Source organism: Eubalaena glacialis, chromosome 20 (genome assembly GCF_028564815.1).
Source record: "Eubalaena glacialis isolate mEubGla1 chromosome 20, mEubGla1.1.hap2.+ XY, whole genome shotgun sequence".
Taxonomy (NCBI): Eukaryota; Metazoa; Chordata; class Mammalia; order Artiodactyla; family Balaenidae; genus Eubalaena; species Eubalaena glacialis.
The window spans coordinates 33,037,996-33,057,772 of record NC_083735.1 but is presented as its reverse complement, the minus strand read 5'-3'; the positions used below and the strand labels follow the sequence as shown (position 1 = coordinate 33,057,772).

Sequence of the window (19,777 nt, the reverse complement as noted above, 5' to 3'; positions counted from 1 at the left end):
ATATACCTTTCTAGGTAAAGTTATATCGGAAAGCCCACCTAGTTTAAGACCACAGAGGTAATATTCACTAAGGCCTTTTGATTTCAAGAGGCCAGATTCAATACTCCCACAGAGCCCTTCTCTAAGACTACGAGAGGCGTCTGGAAGGGAAAGCGAAGCCAGGCTCCCTACTGCTCAGGAAAGAGGTATGTAAGACCACCACACCCTTTTCTAGAGGGCTTTCTGCAATTCCTACTTAAAACACACACACACACACACACACACACACACACATACAGATTAGACTATCTGAACTACACTTCTCAAAATTTTAAAAAATGAAAATAAATAAAGGAATGATGGCTACTTTTGCTTTTTACACCCAAGGAACACATCCTAGACTTTAAATTTATCTCATTAACAAAATTTTCTTTTCTCTTTGTTCTTATTTTAAAAGCGAAGACATCTCTTTTGCCAGCTGCAAAGGCATTGAAGCACAATAAAAGGCAAGAAAAGACCAAGGGAATCTAACCCTCCACAAAAAAATCCCCAAACTGACAGAACGAAACCGAAAAACCAGATCCCACGAACGGCTTCTGTTTGCACGGCCTGGTTCCCCACCTTCACTTTAATAAGGCAGCGCTGATGGCCAAGGCTGCATGCACTGCAGCGGTCTCTTCTTGTACTAATGCATTCTCTACTTTTTTCTTTTCCTTTCTTCGTTTAAATAAAAAAAGAAGGAAATCACTGCCCGTTTATTCTTTGACTTCTTCTCCGTGATCTTGTGATTCCAATTTACATTTGATCTTGCTCCAGTATTCGGGTGACACGGGAGATACAGGGTCATGTTCAGAGCAGCAGAGACGGCCTTCCAGGGCGGAGGGCACCAGAGCCCCCTTTTCATGATCTTTGCAAAACGAACGTGGACAGAACTCACAGAAGGACACAGCTGCGCCGCTGCACTCATCGCACTGATGCCACGGGCACTCCCACTTTCCTAGTGCGGGCGGGAAGAAGGGAAGGAGCCCAGTGAGTGCCCGTCCCCAACGCCCACGAGACACCCCACTTCCCACCTTCCTCTCGGACTGGGGACTGAACGCAGTTGACTATGACTCCGAACCTCAGCCAGCAGGGGTCTGGGTGCACCTGTCAGTGCGGCTGCGAGCTACTGCCCCAAACTCAACTAGGAGCCAACTACCACCTGTGCTAATGGACAGTGAGACACCGGTCCTTGCTGGCCCACGGGCGCCCCCCACTGGCACTGAGACAGATTTTTCACTAGCAAAACCTCTGCTTGCTACTGTTGCTTGTTCTCTCCAACGCTTCCTATCCCACGGCTCCACCCGGGGGCAGGACCGCCCGTATCTGAGTCGGGCATGGCGGGCAGAGATGGAGTCGGGCGGGGCCTGCAGGCCGGGCTCACCGTAGGGCGGCTGGGGCAGGTTGAGGCAGAGCAGGTGGTAGGCCTTGGGGCAATCCTTCCTGTCGCACATGACCAGCTCGCCGCCGTCCCCGCACTGGAAGCAGTGATCTTCATGCAGCTGCTTCGGCTCTGTTTTGATTTTTCGTCTCTTCTGCTTCAGCTTAGCGTTTTTTGCCTTTTCTTCAGTTGTGGACGCACATGCCGACTGGCAGGAAAGAGGGGGTCACGGTTTTAACGATCACAGTGTGTGAAGCTTTACGTAAAAGGGAGACCCTACAACCTCACGTTCATTTAAATTCACCTGTTGTTTGGTTACCTGAAACACCAGGAGGGCTTACCCTGTCACGGAACTGTAGTAAAAATAATTCATTTTTCATTGATTTTTGAATAGGTGTTTTTTTTTTTTTTAATCGCAAAGACAACTGAGATAGCATTCACAAACCATAAAGTTCACCAATTTAAAGTGTATAATTCGGATACACTAAAGTGTGTTAGGATAGTGTGAATTTTTTTTTGAAGTTTTTGAAAAAGATCTTGCTAACTTCAAATTCAATCAGAAACACAGACATTTTCAGAACCTAACAGTTCTCACTAAGATATGCTCTAGTGGGAGGTCGGAGTCTAAACTCTGAGTAAACGCAACTGCTGGCCTGCAAACTAAACCAGGTCCCCCTGGCCAGCACCTCCTGAGACAGCCCCAAACAAGCTTCTTCAGCAGCCCCTTCCCAGCCCCAGGGGCGCCCCCTGCAGCCACTGACCTTTGGCCGCACGCCGAGGAAACCACTGCAGTTATCCGCCCCGCAGTGGCACTCCGTCCGGCCATTGCCCAGACAGTCCAGGTTGTAATTAAATGTTAGCTCCATCCCTAGAACACAAGAGAGGGAAGTATTCAGACTCAAGTCCTGGGGGAGAGAAATGCTGTCAAAGACACACCCTCACAACGAAAAAAGAGACACAATTCTGACATGAAGACCCTTCCATCCTCTGTGTTCCACACTGAAGACAGTGATGGGAAAAAGGAAAAAAACAAACAAAAAAAACAAAACAAAAAACTAGAGGAAAACATCCCATCCACCAATGATTAAAGCAAAAATAAATATTCTACAAAGACCATCATATTCTTTTCACTGCAGTGAAAAGACCATGTGACAGAGACCAAGAATCTGAAATCTGTGCTCAAGAAAAATGGGTTCTAGTTTAGCTCTCTTTTCTAAAACTAATTTACACTAGTTTCTAAATAAACAAAGACAAGACAAGACAAAGACAAAGATGACCGTGGAATTGTCACAGCCATACCATTTCCAGTAATTAATGCCTCACATTATGATCAGAAAAGACTTCAAAATGCACATTTACTACATACACCAAAGACCCAGGGATTCAAACTAGGAGGTCGAAGCTTGCTTGCTTGCTTCTTTTTTTCTTTTTAAATTTGGCCACACCATGCAGCAAATAGCAAATTGAATGTACACAGTCAGTCCCCTGCTTTTTACACGTAACAGATTCCTAAGAACGTGTGCCAGAGTTAAACAAGGGACTTCCTGTTATGAAGTGGTTTCTTTCTCAGAAATTAAAAAAATTATATTAAGTACTGAATTTAACCCTGTCTTTTTGCCGTCGCCTTTAAAAGGCGTTTTAAAGTTTTGTTTTGTTTTTTTGGCCACACCGCTCGGCTGCAGGATCTTAGCTCCCCAACCAGGGACCGAACCTGGGCCCCCGCAGTGAAAGCACCGAGTCCTAACCACTGGACCGCCAGGGAATTCCCAGTTCAAGCTTTCTTTAGCTGGACCTCAGCAATCCACAGCGAGTGCTAGAAATACAGTTTACATCCCTTTTAGCTACAGCATTTCTCTTCCCACCCACTTTTGTACAGACTTAACAAACGAGAAATTAAGTCTTGCTGTTATTGATGCTGGATGGGTAAGGAAAAATGAAAGCAGTAACTCTGCTTTGAGAAGCGTTTTATGTCTAATTTGAAACAGACTGATTTTTCAAACTAAAATACAAAACAAAAAACCCCCCACAAACAAATGAAGAAACCAGTTGATGGTAACAACTGGTTAATATTTTCTTTAATATTAAAGAAAAAAAAAGCAAACAAAAGCTTAAACATTTGGTTACATTATACAGACAGCAATAATTTGGAGAACTAATTCAGCAGGATCATAGACACAGAATTCTGTGATACCCTCTCTTACTAAGCTCCCTTTTGCAGGATGTAGATGTTTACTTCCTACAGGCAGGTAACAATTCTAAATACAGCTCTTTATCTTATTTGAATAAGTACTTGAGTGTCAAAACTTGTCTGACACTTGAGTGTCAGAATGTCCTGCCCTCAAAGACATACTTGCTTCCCGGGGAGGGGGCAGTCCCTTTTACCTGCAGGAATGTCACAAAGAGCAAAAAGGCCAACTCGAACATCTCCATTCACCGTCCACTTTTGTGTTTCACAGTTTGGATTACAACTGTGGTTCATAAAGCGAGAATAATTTCCCTTCGGGCCAGCGTCAATGATACGGTCCTTCAGAAAGAAAAGAAAGGAAAAGTTCCTTTGACATGAAACTGAGCATAAGCGTGTCTGAGAAACATCCAACTCAGGCGAGAGCCACGAGGCAGCACTGTTTGCCAGCAGCTGAGGTCTGACGACCGACAGCTCCGAAAATGTGCTCGCGGCACAACTAAGTTCTCTACTTTACATGATGACCAAGTCAAAAGCAAGTAAGATAAAGTGGAGTTTAGTTTCTTTTAAAGTTTGTTTCTAGAAACAAACACACCGCAGAATAATGTGACTTAGATCAGCTGGCCATGGGCTTAACGAAAGGTATTTTCTGAGTAGAGGGCTCTCAGTTCGGATGCTACTTGAGACGGGAACTATGGTGTGTTGCTGTCAGCCTTCCTTTCCTGCTCTAAGCAAGAAGCAAAACTTGTAGGGGGGTAGATGGATGAGAGCTTAGGCCATAAAGAGGGAGGAAGGAAAAACAAGAAACTTCTCTGAATGAAGACTTGGAGATCTGACTGATGGAAGGGCTAGAGTTTGGGATATAATCTTCGTAGTCTATTTTTACTTACACAAAAGTTCAAAATACCATAAAAAGCTCAACATTTTGGCTCCCTGAATTGAAACTCTGATAGTCTGGGAAAGCTCTAGAAGATGGAACCTCCCAAGTGTTGTCCAGATGGCTGGAGGGGTCACCGGCAGTGAGGCTAGGATTTAAGGGGCCAATCAGCAGTCACAAATAAATGGCATTTTATGTTTATAAAGTATATGTTCATGAAGGTGGTAAAACTTTCAAACAATGACATTTCAGTTAAAATAGTACTTCTTTTAAATGATTTCTGGTTCTTGTAAGGCTATTCTGACTCAGTTTTAGAGACAGCCTGGAACATAGGAAACATGGGTACTAGTCTTGGCTCGTCATTAAACTGTAACAAGATATCCAACAAATCACTTATGGCTGGATCTCAGTTTCTCGTCCTCTGTAAATCAGAGGACTGTTTTTTTTAAAAATCTTTTATTGAAGTATAGTTTTATTGAAGTATAGTTATTGGTGTACAATATAAGTTACAGATGTACAATATAGTGAGTCACAATTTTTAAAGGTTATACTCCAGAGGACTGTTGAAGAAATTAAATGAAATAGTTTTGCTGTAATGTGCATCAAACAGCACTCACAGTTACATGTATTAAACCAGAAGTTTTACTGTCATTTTTCTTTTGACAGCATTCATTTTTCCTAACTCATAAAAAAAATTTAAATATATAGAACAATTTACAGTTAGGATTTTTGCTAAAGCAGAACTTTACTGGTGGTTTATAACTTAGAATTACAGAGCTGATTCTCTCCCTTGGAGATAAAGAAACTGAGGGCCAGGTCTTTCAGTGACTAAGAGCTGGGACTCAAATCCAGATGTGTCAACCCTGTTCCTGGTCATCTTCTCATTCACAGCGCGTCTCACATGACCTGTGCAAGGCGCCAGTAATCATTCACTTTTGTACTCTGGTATAATGAGCATATTATAGCGGGACACACACTGGCTACTGCAAACCATTATAATTTGCTTGAGAAAAACCAAATGAGAGGAAGGAAACTGAGTTTAACCTAAGACCACCAAACTAAACCAAAAAATCCTTTTTTCTTACCAAAAAAAAAAGCAATTTTACCTTGGTAACAGTTAACATATAAAAATTAGTTACACTGTTCTCGTGGGCTCGCTTGATTCGCAATCTGCATTCTTCCTCATCAATTAATTCGCCAACATATTCATTTACAAATTCACCCTGCAGAGGAGCACGCAATATATAAATGTACAATCAGTGTATCCTATTAGAAAGCATTCCTTAACATCACATGTATAATCCGAGAATTAACCAAAAACATTCCTGGAAATACAACTATAGTACAAAATAAAACCAGAAAATTGACATTGGTACACTCTACAAGCCTTATTCATATTTCGCCGATTTCACAGGCACTCATTTGTGTGTGTTATGTGTGCATGTGTGTAGTTCTATGGGATTCTACCAGGTGTAGAGTCAGGTAACCACCACCACAAACAAGATACAGAACTGTCCCGTCAGCACAGATGCCCGGTGCTTCTCCTTCATAACCACACCCATCCTCCATCCCTAATCTGTTCTCCAACTCTATAGTTCTTCTAAAAATTTATTTTATTGAAATATAGTTGATTTACAATGTTGTGTTAATTTCTGCCGTACAGCAAAGTGATTCAGTTATACATATACATATTCTTTCTTATATCCTTTTCCATTATGGTTTATCACCGGATATTGGATATAGTTCCCTGTGCAAAGAACAGAAGGACCTTGTCCAACTCCATAGTTCCGTCATTTCGAGAGTGTTCTATAAATGGAATCACAGTACGTAACCTTTAGAGATTGGATTTTTAATGAAAAACTGGGCCTAATTCCCTTGAGATCCATCTAGGTTGTATGTATTAACAGTTCATTCTTCTGTCACTGCTGAGTGCTGCGCCACAGCAAGGACGCACCACAGTTTGTGTGACCGGTCACCGGCTGGAGAACATGTGAATGGTCTCCAAGTTTTGGCTATTACAAATAAAGCCGCTGTGAGCATTCTGATAAAGTGTTTGTGCAGACAGAGGTTTTCATTTCTCTGGGATACATGCTGGGTCATATGGTGAGCACATGTTTATTTTTTTAAGGAACTGCCGTACTGTTTCCCAGAGTGGCTGTACCACTGCGCATTCGCACCCTACTCTCCCCAGGTATGAGAGATGCAGTTTCCCCACGTCCTCACCAGCATGTGGTATAGTCCCTATTTCTCACTTTGCTGTTCTAACAGGTGTGTAGCGATAACCTCCTTTTTAAGTAAGTGTAAACACAGTACATTCAACCTTTCACGTTTACAAATGCATAAACATTAACCCTTTTACCTCAAAAGCGTGGCTGATTCAGTCTAGGACAACAGCATTAGCTACAGGATTTACTGGTGTTACCAATACATTTTTTTTTTTTGGGGGGACCAATACATTTTTGAGGCAAAGAAATGTCTTAGGAAGTAAATTAAAATGTATTTGCTTATTGTTTCACCAGACTTGTGTTCCTCCCACGGGGCCCGACACAAATTCTCACTAGCCGTTCTCAGAGCTCTTCGTAGCACAGATCTGAGAGTACCAGCCATCTCAAGAGTACTATATTATATTTTCTGATTTTGATGAATCATTAAGAGCATAAGCCAATGTCCTTTCTCTACTGATAAAAAGACAAGATTGTGATTTCTGTATAAGAGAAGGGCGCCTGCGGGTCAGCCTTTCCCTGGGCAGCCGGCCGGCCGTTGGTGAGATGGGCGAGAAGCCCCGTCTGCTTCAGGCAGCCACACGCTCGTTTCAGCTGGGCCTGGTCACCACACGAGTGCACCTCAGGCTTCTTCTCTCCCCCATTTTAACTGACAGTACAAGCTCTGACAAAGAGTTAGAAAAGAACCGCGCTTCATCTCTAACTGCAACACCACGACAGGACCGCTCTGCACGTTCATGTACTACGCACTGTCGGCCCGGAGTGGCTTTTCCTACACCCAGTTTGGACTTGGACCCCGGCTGCTGAAAACATTCTGCACCTTTGTATGGTATCACCGCCCTCACCAGGTAGAAGATTTCATTGCCATCTTGGCTGCACTGCCACCTAGTGTTACTTTATTCTATGGCAAGTTTCCTTTAATGAAAACCTATAGAGCAGAACTTAAACCAAATCAGCTCTGCTTCATTTTTTTTTTTTTACAAATTGGGATTCAAGTTAAGGTTTCATTTGAAGAAAGGGTTCTGTGGCTTTAAAGGCCTAAAAACCATTTATTATAGTTTATATTTACTATGCTATGAAAATTGGTGAATACAGAAAGGTGAAAGTGCTGATATCAAACATGAGGCATGCAAGTCTCGTAAACTTGATACCATTGTGAATAAATGTCTCTAGCTATTTTGTAAAAGAAATATTTTAGGCATCCAAAAAGTGACAAATCTTTAGCCTCAAAGAGTTGCTCACTGGACTTAAAACCATTAACTGTGAATTCAATTATGGATAAAAATAACAAAATAAAGAACTTTTAGGGAATTCCCTGGTGGTCCTGTGGTTAGGACTCCACACTTTCACTGCTGAGGGCCCAGGTTCAACCCCTCGTTGGGGAACTAAGATCCAGCAAGCCGCGCAGTGTAGCCAAAAAAACAAAAAAAAAACTTTTAAAATGCTAGAAATCTGTCCTTAAAGGCAATGGCAAAAAGACAGGGTTTAATTCAGTAAATGTAATTTTTTTAATTTCTAAGAAAGAAACCACATCATAACAGGAAGTCCCTTGTTTAACTCTGGCACACGTTTTTAGGAATTGTTATGTGTGAAAAGAAGGGGACTGACTGTGTACATTCAATTTGCTATTTGGTTTCTGTCCCCTAAGTACACCCAAACCTTCTCCATGTTGCTACAAAGTCTTTATGATTATGCTGTTCAGTGACTGTATATTTCTAGCTATTTTGTAAAACACCAATTGTCTTAACATTAGCAAGTCCTCAAGTGCTAAAGTGCAGAATAATCCTGATCGTATTTTCTTTTCTCTTAATTATATCATTAATTTAGTAACTTAGAATATGGTTTAGAATAAATGTAACCACTATTAAAAGATGTTAACATGGTATTAAACTGGATAGATTTCAGGATGGCTCCCCAAACTCCCCTGAAATCATAAGCAAAAATTTGCAAGTGATATGCAGGGCATTAAAGTAATATCAAAACATGTGCATTATATAATGCCATACTAAACGCAGATGGCCTTTGCCCAGGCGACCCAATCCACATACCCAATGCACTGGCAAATCCTGTTGGCTCTACCTTTAAAATGTCAGAAATCCAACCACTTCCTTCCTACTCAACTACAACCCTAGTTAGTCCAGGCCACCAGCATCTCTCTCCGGGACTGTAATGGTCTCCTTTTTATTGCTCTCTCTCCATGATCATAAATTCCCCATAGTACAGCCCAAGTTATTCTTCTGAAGCCCAGACTCTTAAGATGGCCCCCATGACCCCTGCCTGCTGGTGCTCACGCCGTTGTGTAATCCCCTCCCCTGGAGAGAGCAGGACCTGTGACTTGCTTCTAAGCAACAGAATGTGGCCCAAGTGACAGGATGTGATTACGTGAGTTTGTTGCATTAGGACTTGAGCATCTATCCTGCTGGGGCGTCTCTCTCCCTCGTTGGCTGTAAGGAAGCAAACAGCCATGTTGGGGAACCCCATCTGGCAGGGAACTGCGGGCAGCCTCTAGAGGCCACGAGCAGCAAAACAACAATAACAAACCCAAACCAAAAGCACCTGAGGCCCCCAGACCTAGCGCCGTGAAGAGCAGAACTGTGCCAGCAGCCGTGCGAGCCGGGAAGCTGGGTCCTTCCCGAGTTGAGGCACAAGAATGAGAATCCAGCCAGGTCAGTGCCTTGACTGCAACCTGGTGAGCCCCTACGTAGAGGACCCAGCTACGCACTGACCTATAGGATCTGTGGGATAGTACACTGTGTGTTATGCTGTAAGTTGCCAGGTTTGTGGTTATCCTGTTAAGCAGCAACAGAAAACGAACACATCGAGGCAGACGGACGGCCTCCCTACTAAACTCCACCAGAAGTCCCTGTCCCGAGGCCGATGAGGCCCCCCACGACCTGGTCCCGCTGCCCCTCTGCCTTGCCAGCCGCCCACCCCCCGGCCCTCCTCGGCTCGCTCTCCAGCTCCCTGCGGTCCCGGCGCGGGAGGGCCTTCACTCCGGCCTGCTCTTCCACATGCACCTGCACGCCCTCCTCGCTCACACGTTCGGGTCAGACCTTCCTGAACCCAGTCCCTGGCACCCCTACCCTCTCTGACAGCTTTATTTTTCTTGGTGGCATTTGGCGGTAAGTGGCGTCATATGTCTATCATCTGTCCCTGGTGGACTCACAAAGGTGTCCTGCTCACTGCTGTCTTCCAAGTGCCTAGAACAGTACCAGGCACAGGGAAGCAGCTGAACAAACATGTACTGAATGAATGAGTTTCACCCAAGCAATCTAACCTACAGAAATAGATGACAGATGATCAACAGAATTAAAAAATGTGTGTATGTGTGTATACACACACACACACACACACACATATATATTTATTGGAAAACAGGCTATGTAAATGATGGTACATTTTACTATGGAATACAATGAGACTATGAAAAACAATGAGGTGAAATCTGTATTACTGCCATAAAAATAATTTTCTGATACATTAAGTGGGAAAAAAGAATAATATGTATGATTATATTTATGTTTAAAAAACCCTACAAATACAGAATATATGAATATGTATTTGTATATGTGTTTATGTGTATAATTGCATAGAAAAAGTTCTATAAGGCTACATACCAACCTATGGACAATGGTCCTCTGGTGAGGAGACCAGGAATTGAGGGTGAAGGAGGAATTTCACGCTTTATTATCTTTTTTTGTATTGTTTGATTTTCTTTACTACATTATATGGTATTTCTTCATTACAAAGATGATTTTTTAAAAGGCGGAAAAATGCCAAGAATAATTTTAAATTCCCACTAGGCCCATCTTCTCTCACTAAACACGGCTCCAAGTTCTATACGTTGGCAGGTGGGGGGAAGGGTGGAGGTGGGGACTTGTTTTAAAACAGATTGTTCAGGCCTGTCACCAATATTTCAGGTGGCACTGTTTTAACAAGAAACCCGGAAGATTCTCAGGATATCTAAAGGTTGAGAGCCACTGTCTGAATAGCAGAATTTACTGGTGATTTTCAATTTTCTTTGAGCTATTTGCATTAAAATATCTTCTACAATGGGCATGTATTTCTTATGTTAAACAAAGAGACTGCTTTGAAAAATTGCTTCAAAGTATAAGAATGAAGATAATTTGTAAGTATCAAAGATCTCAACTTTTTCCAGTTGCTTCTGTATATATGATCTAGTTTGAGACTAGCAACAACTCTTAAACATGTAGGGCAGGAATTATGTCCATTTTAGAGATGAAGAAACTGGGGCTCAGTGAGGTTAAGTGACTTGACCAGGGCTTCATGGCTAATGAATTATGATGTTGGAGCAAAGTCCTGGGGTTGCTAGTTTCTGTCTCAGTACGTCCTTAACTTTACTCTTTTTCCTTTACAAATTTTAAATCTAGTTTGCTTAACAACTAAAAATTATTTCAAATAGAATTACCAGTGTCCCTTCTCCTTTTTATGACTGATCATAGGAAACCCAAAGGTTATGTGTATTTTATTTTTTTTAATTTAAAAAATTTTTTAACATCTTTATTGGAGTATAATTGCTTTACAATGGTGTGTTATGTGTATTTTATTACTACCTCTTCTTACTGCTCCTTCTTTGTTCAAGAAGTGCCAAACTCTCAACTTCGGAAGTTTCAAAATTTTGGAATAAATCCCCATGTATTTAAGCCTTATTGAAGCATTTCTAAGAGGCACAGGTCCTGGTCTGTTCCGCCACTGGCACCATCCCATGCTACCTTCTTAATGCTCCTTTTGGTCCTGAGGCCCCAGCCTCTCCGCTCCGTCTTGATGATTTCTGCATCCGGGTAGAGCCTCTTGGTGAAGCACTGGTTCTGGCAGCGCTCCCCCGCCGGGCACACCTGCGGGTGACACTCGTACTGCAGCATTCTGTTCAGGCACTCGGACTCCAAGCCACACGGGTTCTCGTCAGCCGGCTTGCAGTTACAGCGGGGAATCTCTGACAGGTCTGCAACCTGGATCTGCACCTTTCCTATTACTTTGTTAGCCTGGACAACAAAATCACAAACGGGAGGGAGGAATTTGAACAGGACATCGGAAACACCCAGGCCCTCTTGGCTCTGCTACTGCCTTGTGGTGTGACCCTGAGAAAGGCTCTTTATCTTGATCATAATTTCCCCATGAATAAGCTAAGATTAATAGCTATCTCTCCTTAGTTGACAAAAATATCAAAACCTGATGTGAGTTCTCACTTATTTATCCTGTGTATTTCTCCTTCTACCAGTTGATGACAATTTCATAACGGAAAACAACTGTGGGCTGTCTGGAAGAAAGGGGCTAAATCCCTATATTCTTATTTGGTTACACGACAAGCGGATGGAGCAAGAACAGGGTTTCCCGTCAAACATGTTGCTCCTCGGTATGAGCGGCTGATTAGAGCCCCCATCATCCCAGGGCAGCAACCTCGGCTCCCGGCTGATACTCCAACAGCAGCTCTCAGGTTGTTCTGCAGAAGACTGGGTGGTAATCAGCAAAAGTTTTTATAAGACAACAAGGGCCTTCTAACTACTAAGAGAGCAATGCATTTCATCTTGTCTGTCAAAGAGCAATGTTTTCACGGGTAAAGACTCACTTTGATGTGTTTGTAAGGAGGGGGTTTCCTTGAGTTTTTTTCAATCTCTAGTGCTTCTTTACTTTCTCTTTGCGCTTTCAATTCCTGGAAACGTTTTGCAGCTTCTTCCAACGCTGCCAATAAGACCAAACAAAGTATATAAATACCAAAAGCCAAATAAACAAAAACCATTAAGAGATTAGTTTTACCCTGCCTTCCCAACGCACTGAATCTGGCTTGAGGGTTTCTTTTTAAAATTATATTCTGGAAATAACCATTTACCACCAGGATAGGGTAACAATGAAATAAGATATAACTCCTTTACGGCTGAACGCTGTGCCCTGTGCAGGCTGTTGCTTCGGAGGAGAGGTCCCACTTCAATGATCAGAGGTTTCCACGTGAACCAGAGAGCAGCTCTTTACCTCGTACCAGATTTAAATTCACTTTACTCTTACCCAGAAAGCTAAACTTCCTGGCAACTTGTTGCTAAAGCAGCTGTAAGGCTTTTCCTGGGAAGCATTTAGTCTTACTATCTTACTACTCTTCTGTGGCAAAGGAGCTTCACTTGATTAAGAAGACTATGTATTTCCAGAATAATCTCTATGTTTGTAGTAAGATCACTGAGGGAACTCCTTTCACGTACACAGCACAGTCTACTACACTGAATGTATTTTTCCAGCTGACTGGATTGTGATGTGGTTCTAATGTGACTGGAAACTTATGGACGCCGGATCATAACACCTGGTGAAAATTCTCTAACACCAGAAACACGTCTTACGCAAGTTAGGAGGTGTGGAGAGATCAACACAGGTGTGTTAGTTCTGAGCCACCGTGAACGTTGTCCAACGTACCTTTTTTGAAGGTCTTGTTAATACTAGTCTGTCCCTCAGCAAAGCTTTTGTCTCCTTCGACGTAAGGGAACACTCTGCCCTGGTGTACCCAGTAGTAGTCGTGAGAACCAAAGAAGAACACGGGGAAGTCCCCCAGGTCGTGCTTGAGGCCCTGGATGTTGAGCGGCACAGACCGGGGGTTGCAGATCTCCGCTGGCCACCATCTGAAAGCAGGAGGATGAAAATCGCACTACGCTTTACATGGCTGGTGGGAGCCAAAAAACAGAGGTTTTGTCCTTTGCAATTTTCATTCAGAATCTAAGGACACAAAATACCTCGCTTATCTTTAATCCTGCCCAAACCACACGTCATTTAACAACACATTGATGAACGAATTAATGAATGAAATAGTGAACACAGACTAAACAAACTAGGCCCTAAACACCCAATCTACTTTCTTCCTTAAAAAAATAATATTTGCTATTTATAAAAGAATGTATATCATGAAAAGAAAGCATAATAATAAAGTAACAATGAACCCACTATACAACTTAAGAATCAGAATTTACCAATAATATTCCAAACCAGATTTCGGTCCTAGAAAAGTCATGTTTTTCTCCAAATGTGACATTCTTAATACCAAGTGTGTCTTTATTCCTAGTAATCAAGGGCATCATTTGAGAATAAACTGATGCTGCAGTAAAGAATGCCCACTCCCATTCAAACTGGTGTTTTCTGACTCTCTAATCAACCAGGATAAATACTTTTTGGTCAAATGTACTAGGTTTATATCAGTGTATATTTCAGAATCTAATTCATCTTAGATCATAATAAATGGGGGATTTGGGACAGGAGTGAAAATGCGATGATGACTGGGTCCACAGCAATCACTGAGGGAACCACCTGTGAGGCTCACTGGACAGTTTCCCACAATTGGGCAAGTCAGGAATTGTAGTATATAAGATCATCGATACCAAGAGTAGATATATACAAACTTAAATTTTTTTCAGTCTCTTATTTATAGATGCCTAATAAAATTTTTTATTTAATGAACAACGACATTATTGAGAAGATAAATGATGGCACAGTCGCATTCCCAGATTTGTAGTGCGACCATGAACACGCTTCACCTAAAAGCACTCTGTGTCCATCTAAGAGTTAATTAAAAACGTGGGTAGAAGTCTGTGCTCAAACTGTTAAAACAAAACAACACTCTTTTGTGTCATCAATATTTAGTTCCCCCTCAAAGCAGGCTGGGCGGTGGTCGTATTTCCGAATCGCGTCAAGGCGTGCCGTGCCGGGAGCGCGCGGTAACTGCGAGCACTGGCTCAGTTAGACAGAGGCGCGCTTTCTGCCAGCCTTGTTCCAGGCACACATCTCCCCCAGGAAGTTTCACATCAGAATAACTAGCTATTGAAAAGAAACAGTTTCGTGGGGCCCAGAAAGGCCTGATTGGAAAAAATACATTAAGAATTAGTTCATGGATGTGAGTCTTTGCAAAATGAACAAGAAGAATATGATGAGCTGCATATAAAATCTCACTGGACTGTGAACGGGAGCACTGCTTTGGGCTTCTTTAAAATGTAATGTGATAGCACAGGGAGATCAGCTCGGTGCTTTATGTCCACCTGGAGGGGTGGGATAGGGAGGGTTGGGAGGGAGATGCAAGAGGGAGGGGATATGGGGATATAGGTATACGTATAGTTGATTCACGTTATTATATAGCAGAAACTAACACACTATTGTAAAGCAATTATACTCCAATAAAGATGTTAAAAAAAATGTAATGTGATTAAAATTTAAGTATTAAAATTAAGTCAAATATATTTTCGTATTCGTAAGTTTTTTAAAAAAGGAAATATGTAATGTACGGCACAGTGACTATAGTCACTGCTAAGAGACTATATTTGAAAGCTGCTAAGAGAGCAAATTTTAAAAGTTCTCATCGGAGTTCAGGCTTTTCTGGCACTAGCTGTCCTGAACTCCTAGCTTGGCTCCCTGTCATAAACATTGCACCTTCCTTCACCACAAAAAAAAGAAGTTCTCATCACAAGAAAAAAAAAATTTGTAACTATATATGGTGACGGATGTTAACTAGACTTATTGTGATCATTTTGCAATATAGACAAATGTTGAGTCATCGCGTTGTATACCTGAAACTAATATAATGTCAATTATATTTCAAAAAAAGGCAAAAAAACTTTAAAAAGGAAATATTCTGAAATGTATTTGAAGATCTAAAGGCTCCTTACACTGTTTTAGATATTTCTTATCCAGGAATGTCTTATCTATTATTTGTCAAACCTGCACCCCTCCCCTCCTGGAAAGATATATATTTTTAATTATAAAAGCAATGTGTGCTGGTCAGAATCGCCATCACTAAAAAGTCTACAAATAACAAATGCTGGAGAGGGTGTGGAGAAAAGGGCACCCTCCTACGCTGTTGGTGGGAATGCAAGTTGGTGCAGTCACTATGGAAAACAGTACGGAGGTTCCTCAGAAAACTAAAAATAGAGTTACCATGTGATCCAGCAATCCCACTCCTGGGCATATGCCTGGACAAAACTATAATTCAAAAAGATACATGCACCCCTATGTTCACAGCAGCACTATTCACAATAGCCAAGACATGGAAACAACCTAAATGTCCATCGACAGATGAATGAATAAAGAAGTTGTGGTACATATATACAATGGAATACTACTCAGCCATAAAAAAGAATGAAAAATGCCATTTGTGGCAACATGGATGCATCTAGAAATTATCATACTAAGTGAAGAAAGTCAGAAAGAGAAAGACAAATTCCATATGATATCACTTATATGTGGAATCTAAAATATGACACAAATGAACCTATCTACAAAACAGAAACAGACTCACAGATATAGAGAACAGACTTGTGGTTGCCAGGGGGGCTGGAGGGGAGGGAGAGGGATGCACTGGGAGTTTGGGATTAGCAGATGCAAACTATTATACATAGGATGAATAAACAACAAGGTCCTATTGTACAGCACAGGGAACTACATCCAATCTCCTGGGATAAACCATAATGGAAAAGAATATAAAAAAAGAATGTATATATGTGTATAACTGAGTCAGTTTGCTGTAACAGCAGAAATTAGCACAACACAACACTGTAAATCAACTACACTTCAATAAAAAAAAAAAGACTATACCTTTAAAATTATTAAATGTAACTTTATGGAAAAAAAAGCAATGTGTGTTTCTTTTAAAAATTAAAACAGTGCAGAAATGTGTAACAAAAAAACTGAAAATGGCTCCCCCTTATTATCTCATGCCTCAGACTATTAACATTAGATGTTTTTTCCAGGTAATAATAAAAACATATTATATCTAGATCTACAGTTTTTAAAAGTTGTATAAACACATGGAGAGATAATGTATATACAGTTTAACATGCTTCCTAAAATTAACTATATATTGTGGATACCCTCCCATGTTACTATATGCACCTGCATTATCCTTCTTTTGGCTTCCAGGTGTTCTACAATATGGATACACTAAAATTTATTTGACAAATACCCTACTGAATGAACATTTGGATTATTCAAATTTTTGCAATTAGAAATAATACTGCAATGAACACCCCTATAAGTACATTTCTGCCCATTTGTCCAATTCTTTTCCTTAGATAAATTCCCTGAAGGGGAACTACTGGGTCAAAGGGATGCACAGTTACAACTCTGATACGTGATGCCTTACTTGTACAGGAGCACTTGTCTCCCCATGCCCTCCCGAGCTGCAAAATTATTACTCTTAAACCTTTGCAAGTCTGTTAACTGAAAAATAAACTCTTTGCTTTTAATGTACATTGATTTTTACTGAGGCTGAGCATTTTTTACATGTTTATTTTCTATTTGCTATTCTTTGGCAAACTGGCTCTTGCTCTTCTTTGCTCGTTTTTCTAGGGAAGGTATTTTTCTTTTCTTACTGAGAGTAGAAGAGTTCCCCTGGTTTGATATTTGCCTTTTAAAACTTTGTATCTTTTGCCATAAAGTATAAAATTATTTATGTATTCAAACTGTCCATTTTTTAAAAAGAACTTAGAGGTTTCCCGTCATATGTTAAAAAAAAATAGTTGGGGGAGGAGCTTCTCAATGCCCCTTATCTCAGCTAAAAATGAAGTTTTTAAGGTTAAATAGGTAAGCAAGCAGTGTATTTAAAACAGAGAAAATGACATAGCCCTTGTTAAAAAAAATTACAGTATGTTTGAAATTCTACAGAAACATATTATACTTAGGATTCTAATTGAAAAGCAGAACTCTACTGTGTGTGTGTGTGTTTTTTTTTTTTTAAACCAAGGATGGACTTACACTGACACATCATAATCACCTAGTTTACCTTAGAATTCACTCTTAGTGTTGTACATTTTATGGGTTTAGACAAATGCATAGTGGCATTTATTCATCATTATAATATTATACAGAGCATTTTCACTGCCTTCAAAGTCCTCTGTGTGTTCTCTTGAATAGTATCTATTTTCTTAGTAAAATTATAAACATATGCCTCAAAATGTAGAATGTAGAGTTTAAAAAAAATATCGTTATTCCTGTTCAGTTAAAGGCTTGTTAAAAACAGGCTTCTTAAAAGGAGGAAGATTTATTAAAATAAAGGCAATCACACATACTTCTTGCTTCATTCCCTTAAGATCTAAAGGCTCCTAATGAAATAATCTCTCTCTTTAAATTCTAAAAAGCTCTATCTTTGCACACAATTTAGAGCTTCTAGCTAGAACTATAATGGACTAAATTTAGGGGTAAAAAGAGCTATTTTGGCCAGGATATAAACTCTTAACTTTATTAGAAATCAGAAATTAATATAAATCTAATTCGAGTGCAAAAAAAAAATCTTCCTCACTCTCCACATGAAACCTTTTATTCTAAAATCTATTAGTACCATAGTTCATTAGGAAAAAATAACTTTCAGAACTTAAAAACAAAAGTCAACCAACTAATAAAAAATATCCAACAACCACTAACCTTCCCAGTCTTCTAAAAAGCCAGACTCAAAATACGTTTCTTCTTTCTTTTTCTAAGGAAGTTGCAGCACTGTGCTGCTTTTTCTACCTATCTCCTAGCCACTTTGTGTACAGGCTATGAACTACTGAACAGTGACTGAATACTTCCTCTTTGTCCTTGGAAAAACTTGCCTGTAATTTCCCAATTTGACCCAAACAATCTGCTTGTAATGTAGTTTCTTGCCAGCTTTACAGTCATTGCAATTCCAGCAGCCTTCTGGCATCTCTATGCTCAGGCACTCCGGGTGGAAGGAAGCCGGGCACGACTCACAGCAGAGCAATCTTCCACCTTGAAACAAACAAACAGTCTTAATAACTGAGAAAAGAGGAAAGAGAGAGAGACAAGAGAGAAAGTTATCTTTTACCTGCATTAAATTTGATTCAGATTGAGGGAAATTAACAAAGGGATTGAGTTATGTTTTAGTGATGGATTAAAATACAAAGCAATGAACAGATTTAGCTGAAGTAGCCCTTTCCAGGGAGGGCTTCAGGGGCCAGAAACTCAAAGCCTTTGAGTAGTAGGAAAAACATTACTCTTTATTCCTCTAAAATGTGGGCTATTGAGGTACCAGTTTAGCAGGCAGCTAAGACTATTAACATATGACAAATAGATGCATAAAATCTTTAGACTGAGTAGATTTGAGAACAGATTTTCAGAGAAATATGTAGCAACTCTCTTTTCTCCTTGAGAGCTAAGAAAGCAAGGAATGGTCATCTTTGTATTTTAATCCAGTGGCACAGTTAACTACATCCCTTTATAACAACATTAGCAAGAATGAAAACAGCCAATAGGTTGACCAGTACTTTTTTCTTCCCATGTAAGAATACAAAAAAGGAAAAGAATCTTGAATTGGTGATTACATTATCATTACCTTTTCAGTGAAGACAAACAAAGTCAAACAGGCTATATAGCAGTGGTTTGCAACTTTTTCATCACCAAGGATCCCTTTTCCCTTTCTCATGGATCCATATGTTTTCAAATATTTTATCAAACAAAAAACCCACCAAAACCAAAAAACATTTTAAAAGTAGCAATTATTTTCTCCTGTTTTAATTAACCAAAGAAATATAGAACAGCCAATCAGAGCTTCTGATCCCAATAACAAAACTGGTATTATCACATTAAATTGTTAAAAGCATAGCCAAATATAAAGAAACTCACGCCACTGTATTTTACACAAATGTCTGATGCTGTTAGACTTTCTGAACTATTAAATATAGTTCAGAATTTTGTTTGTAATATTTTCTGATGTCATATTGAGAACCACTGCTTTATAGCATAAAATAAGTAAGTATCCATGTAGAATCCAGTACCACACACAAGGAGATGCCTCCAAGTACCCTAGCAAAATCCTCTCCTTTTAAATACACAAAATGATCTCTGGATCAAGACCAAAGCAGGTGCGGCAAACAAAACAATATTATTTTTAAATCCAAAAAATTAAAGAGATTTCAGGGGAGAAATCTCTTTATTGTTGTATTTTCTCTTTATTGTTGTATTTCAACAAGTGACAGAAAAGAATGTTAACCACTGAAGATGAAATGCAATAAAGACATTTACTGGAAAAAAAAAAATCTTTCCATTGGAAAACCAAGTCTACAACCCATGAGTGTACTGAGATTTAAAGTCTCATAAACAAAAGGTTAAGAGCCCTCAATACA

The 19,777-nt window shown here is 40.2% G+C and overlaps 1 protein-coding gene across 3 annotated transcripts in view; it reads right to left on the bottom strand.

Moving 5' to 3' along the window:
- Positions 1 to 426: 426 nt before the first annotated feature.
- NSD3 (nuclear receptor binding SET domain protein 3) overlaps positions 427 to 19,777 on the bottom strand; it is a 100,671-nt gene continuing 81,320 nt past the window's right edge. For 2 of the 3 annotated variants that reach the window (XM_061177582.1, XM_061177584.1), the window contains 9 exons: positions 18,248 to 18,404; positions 13,098 to 13,300; positions 12,268 to 12,380; positions 11,414 to 11,683; positions 5,565 to 5,681; positions 3,782 to 3,923; positions 2,161 to 2,267; positions 1,403 to 1,607; positions 427 to 976 (listed from right to left, as the gene is read on the bottom strand). In XM_061177582.1, coding sequence (XP_061033565.1) covers positions 735 to 976; positions 1,403 to 1,607; positions 2,161 to 2,267; positions 3,782 to 3,923; positions 5,565 to 5,681; positions 11,414 to 11,683; positions 12,268 to 12,380; positions 13,098 to 13,300; positions 18,248 to 18,404 — 1,556 coding nt within the window. In that variant the 3' untranslated portion in view covers positions 427 to 734. The remainder of the gene's footprint in view (positions 977 to 1,402; positions 1,608 to 2,160; positions 2,268 to 3,781; positions 3,924 to 5,564; positions 5,682 to 11,413; positions 11,684 to 12,267; positions 12,381 to 13,097; positions 13,301 to 18,247; positions 18,405 to 19,777) is intronic. The other variant, XM_061177583.1, reaches the window with a different exon arrangement.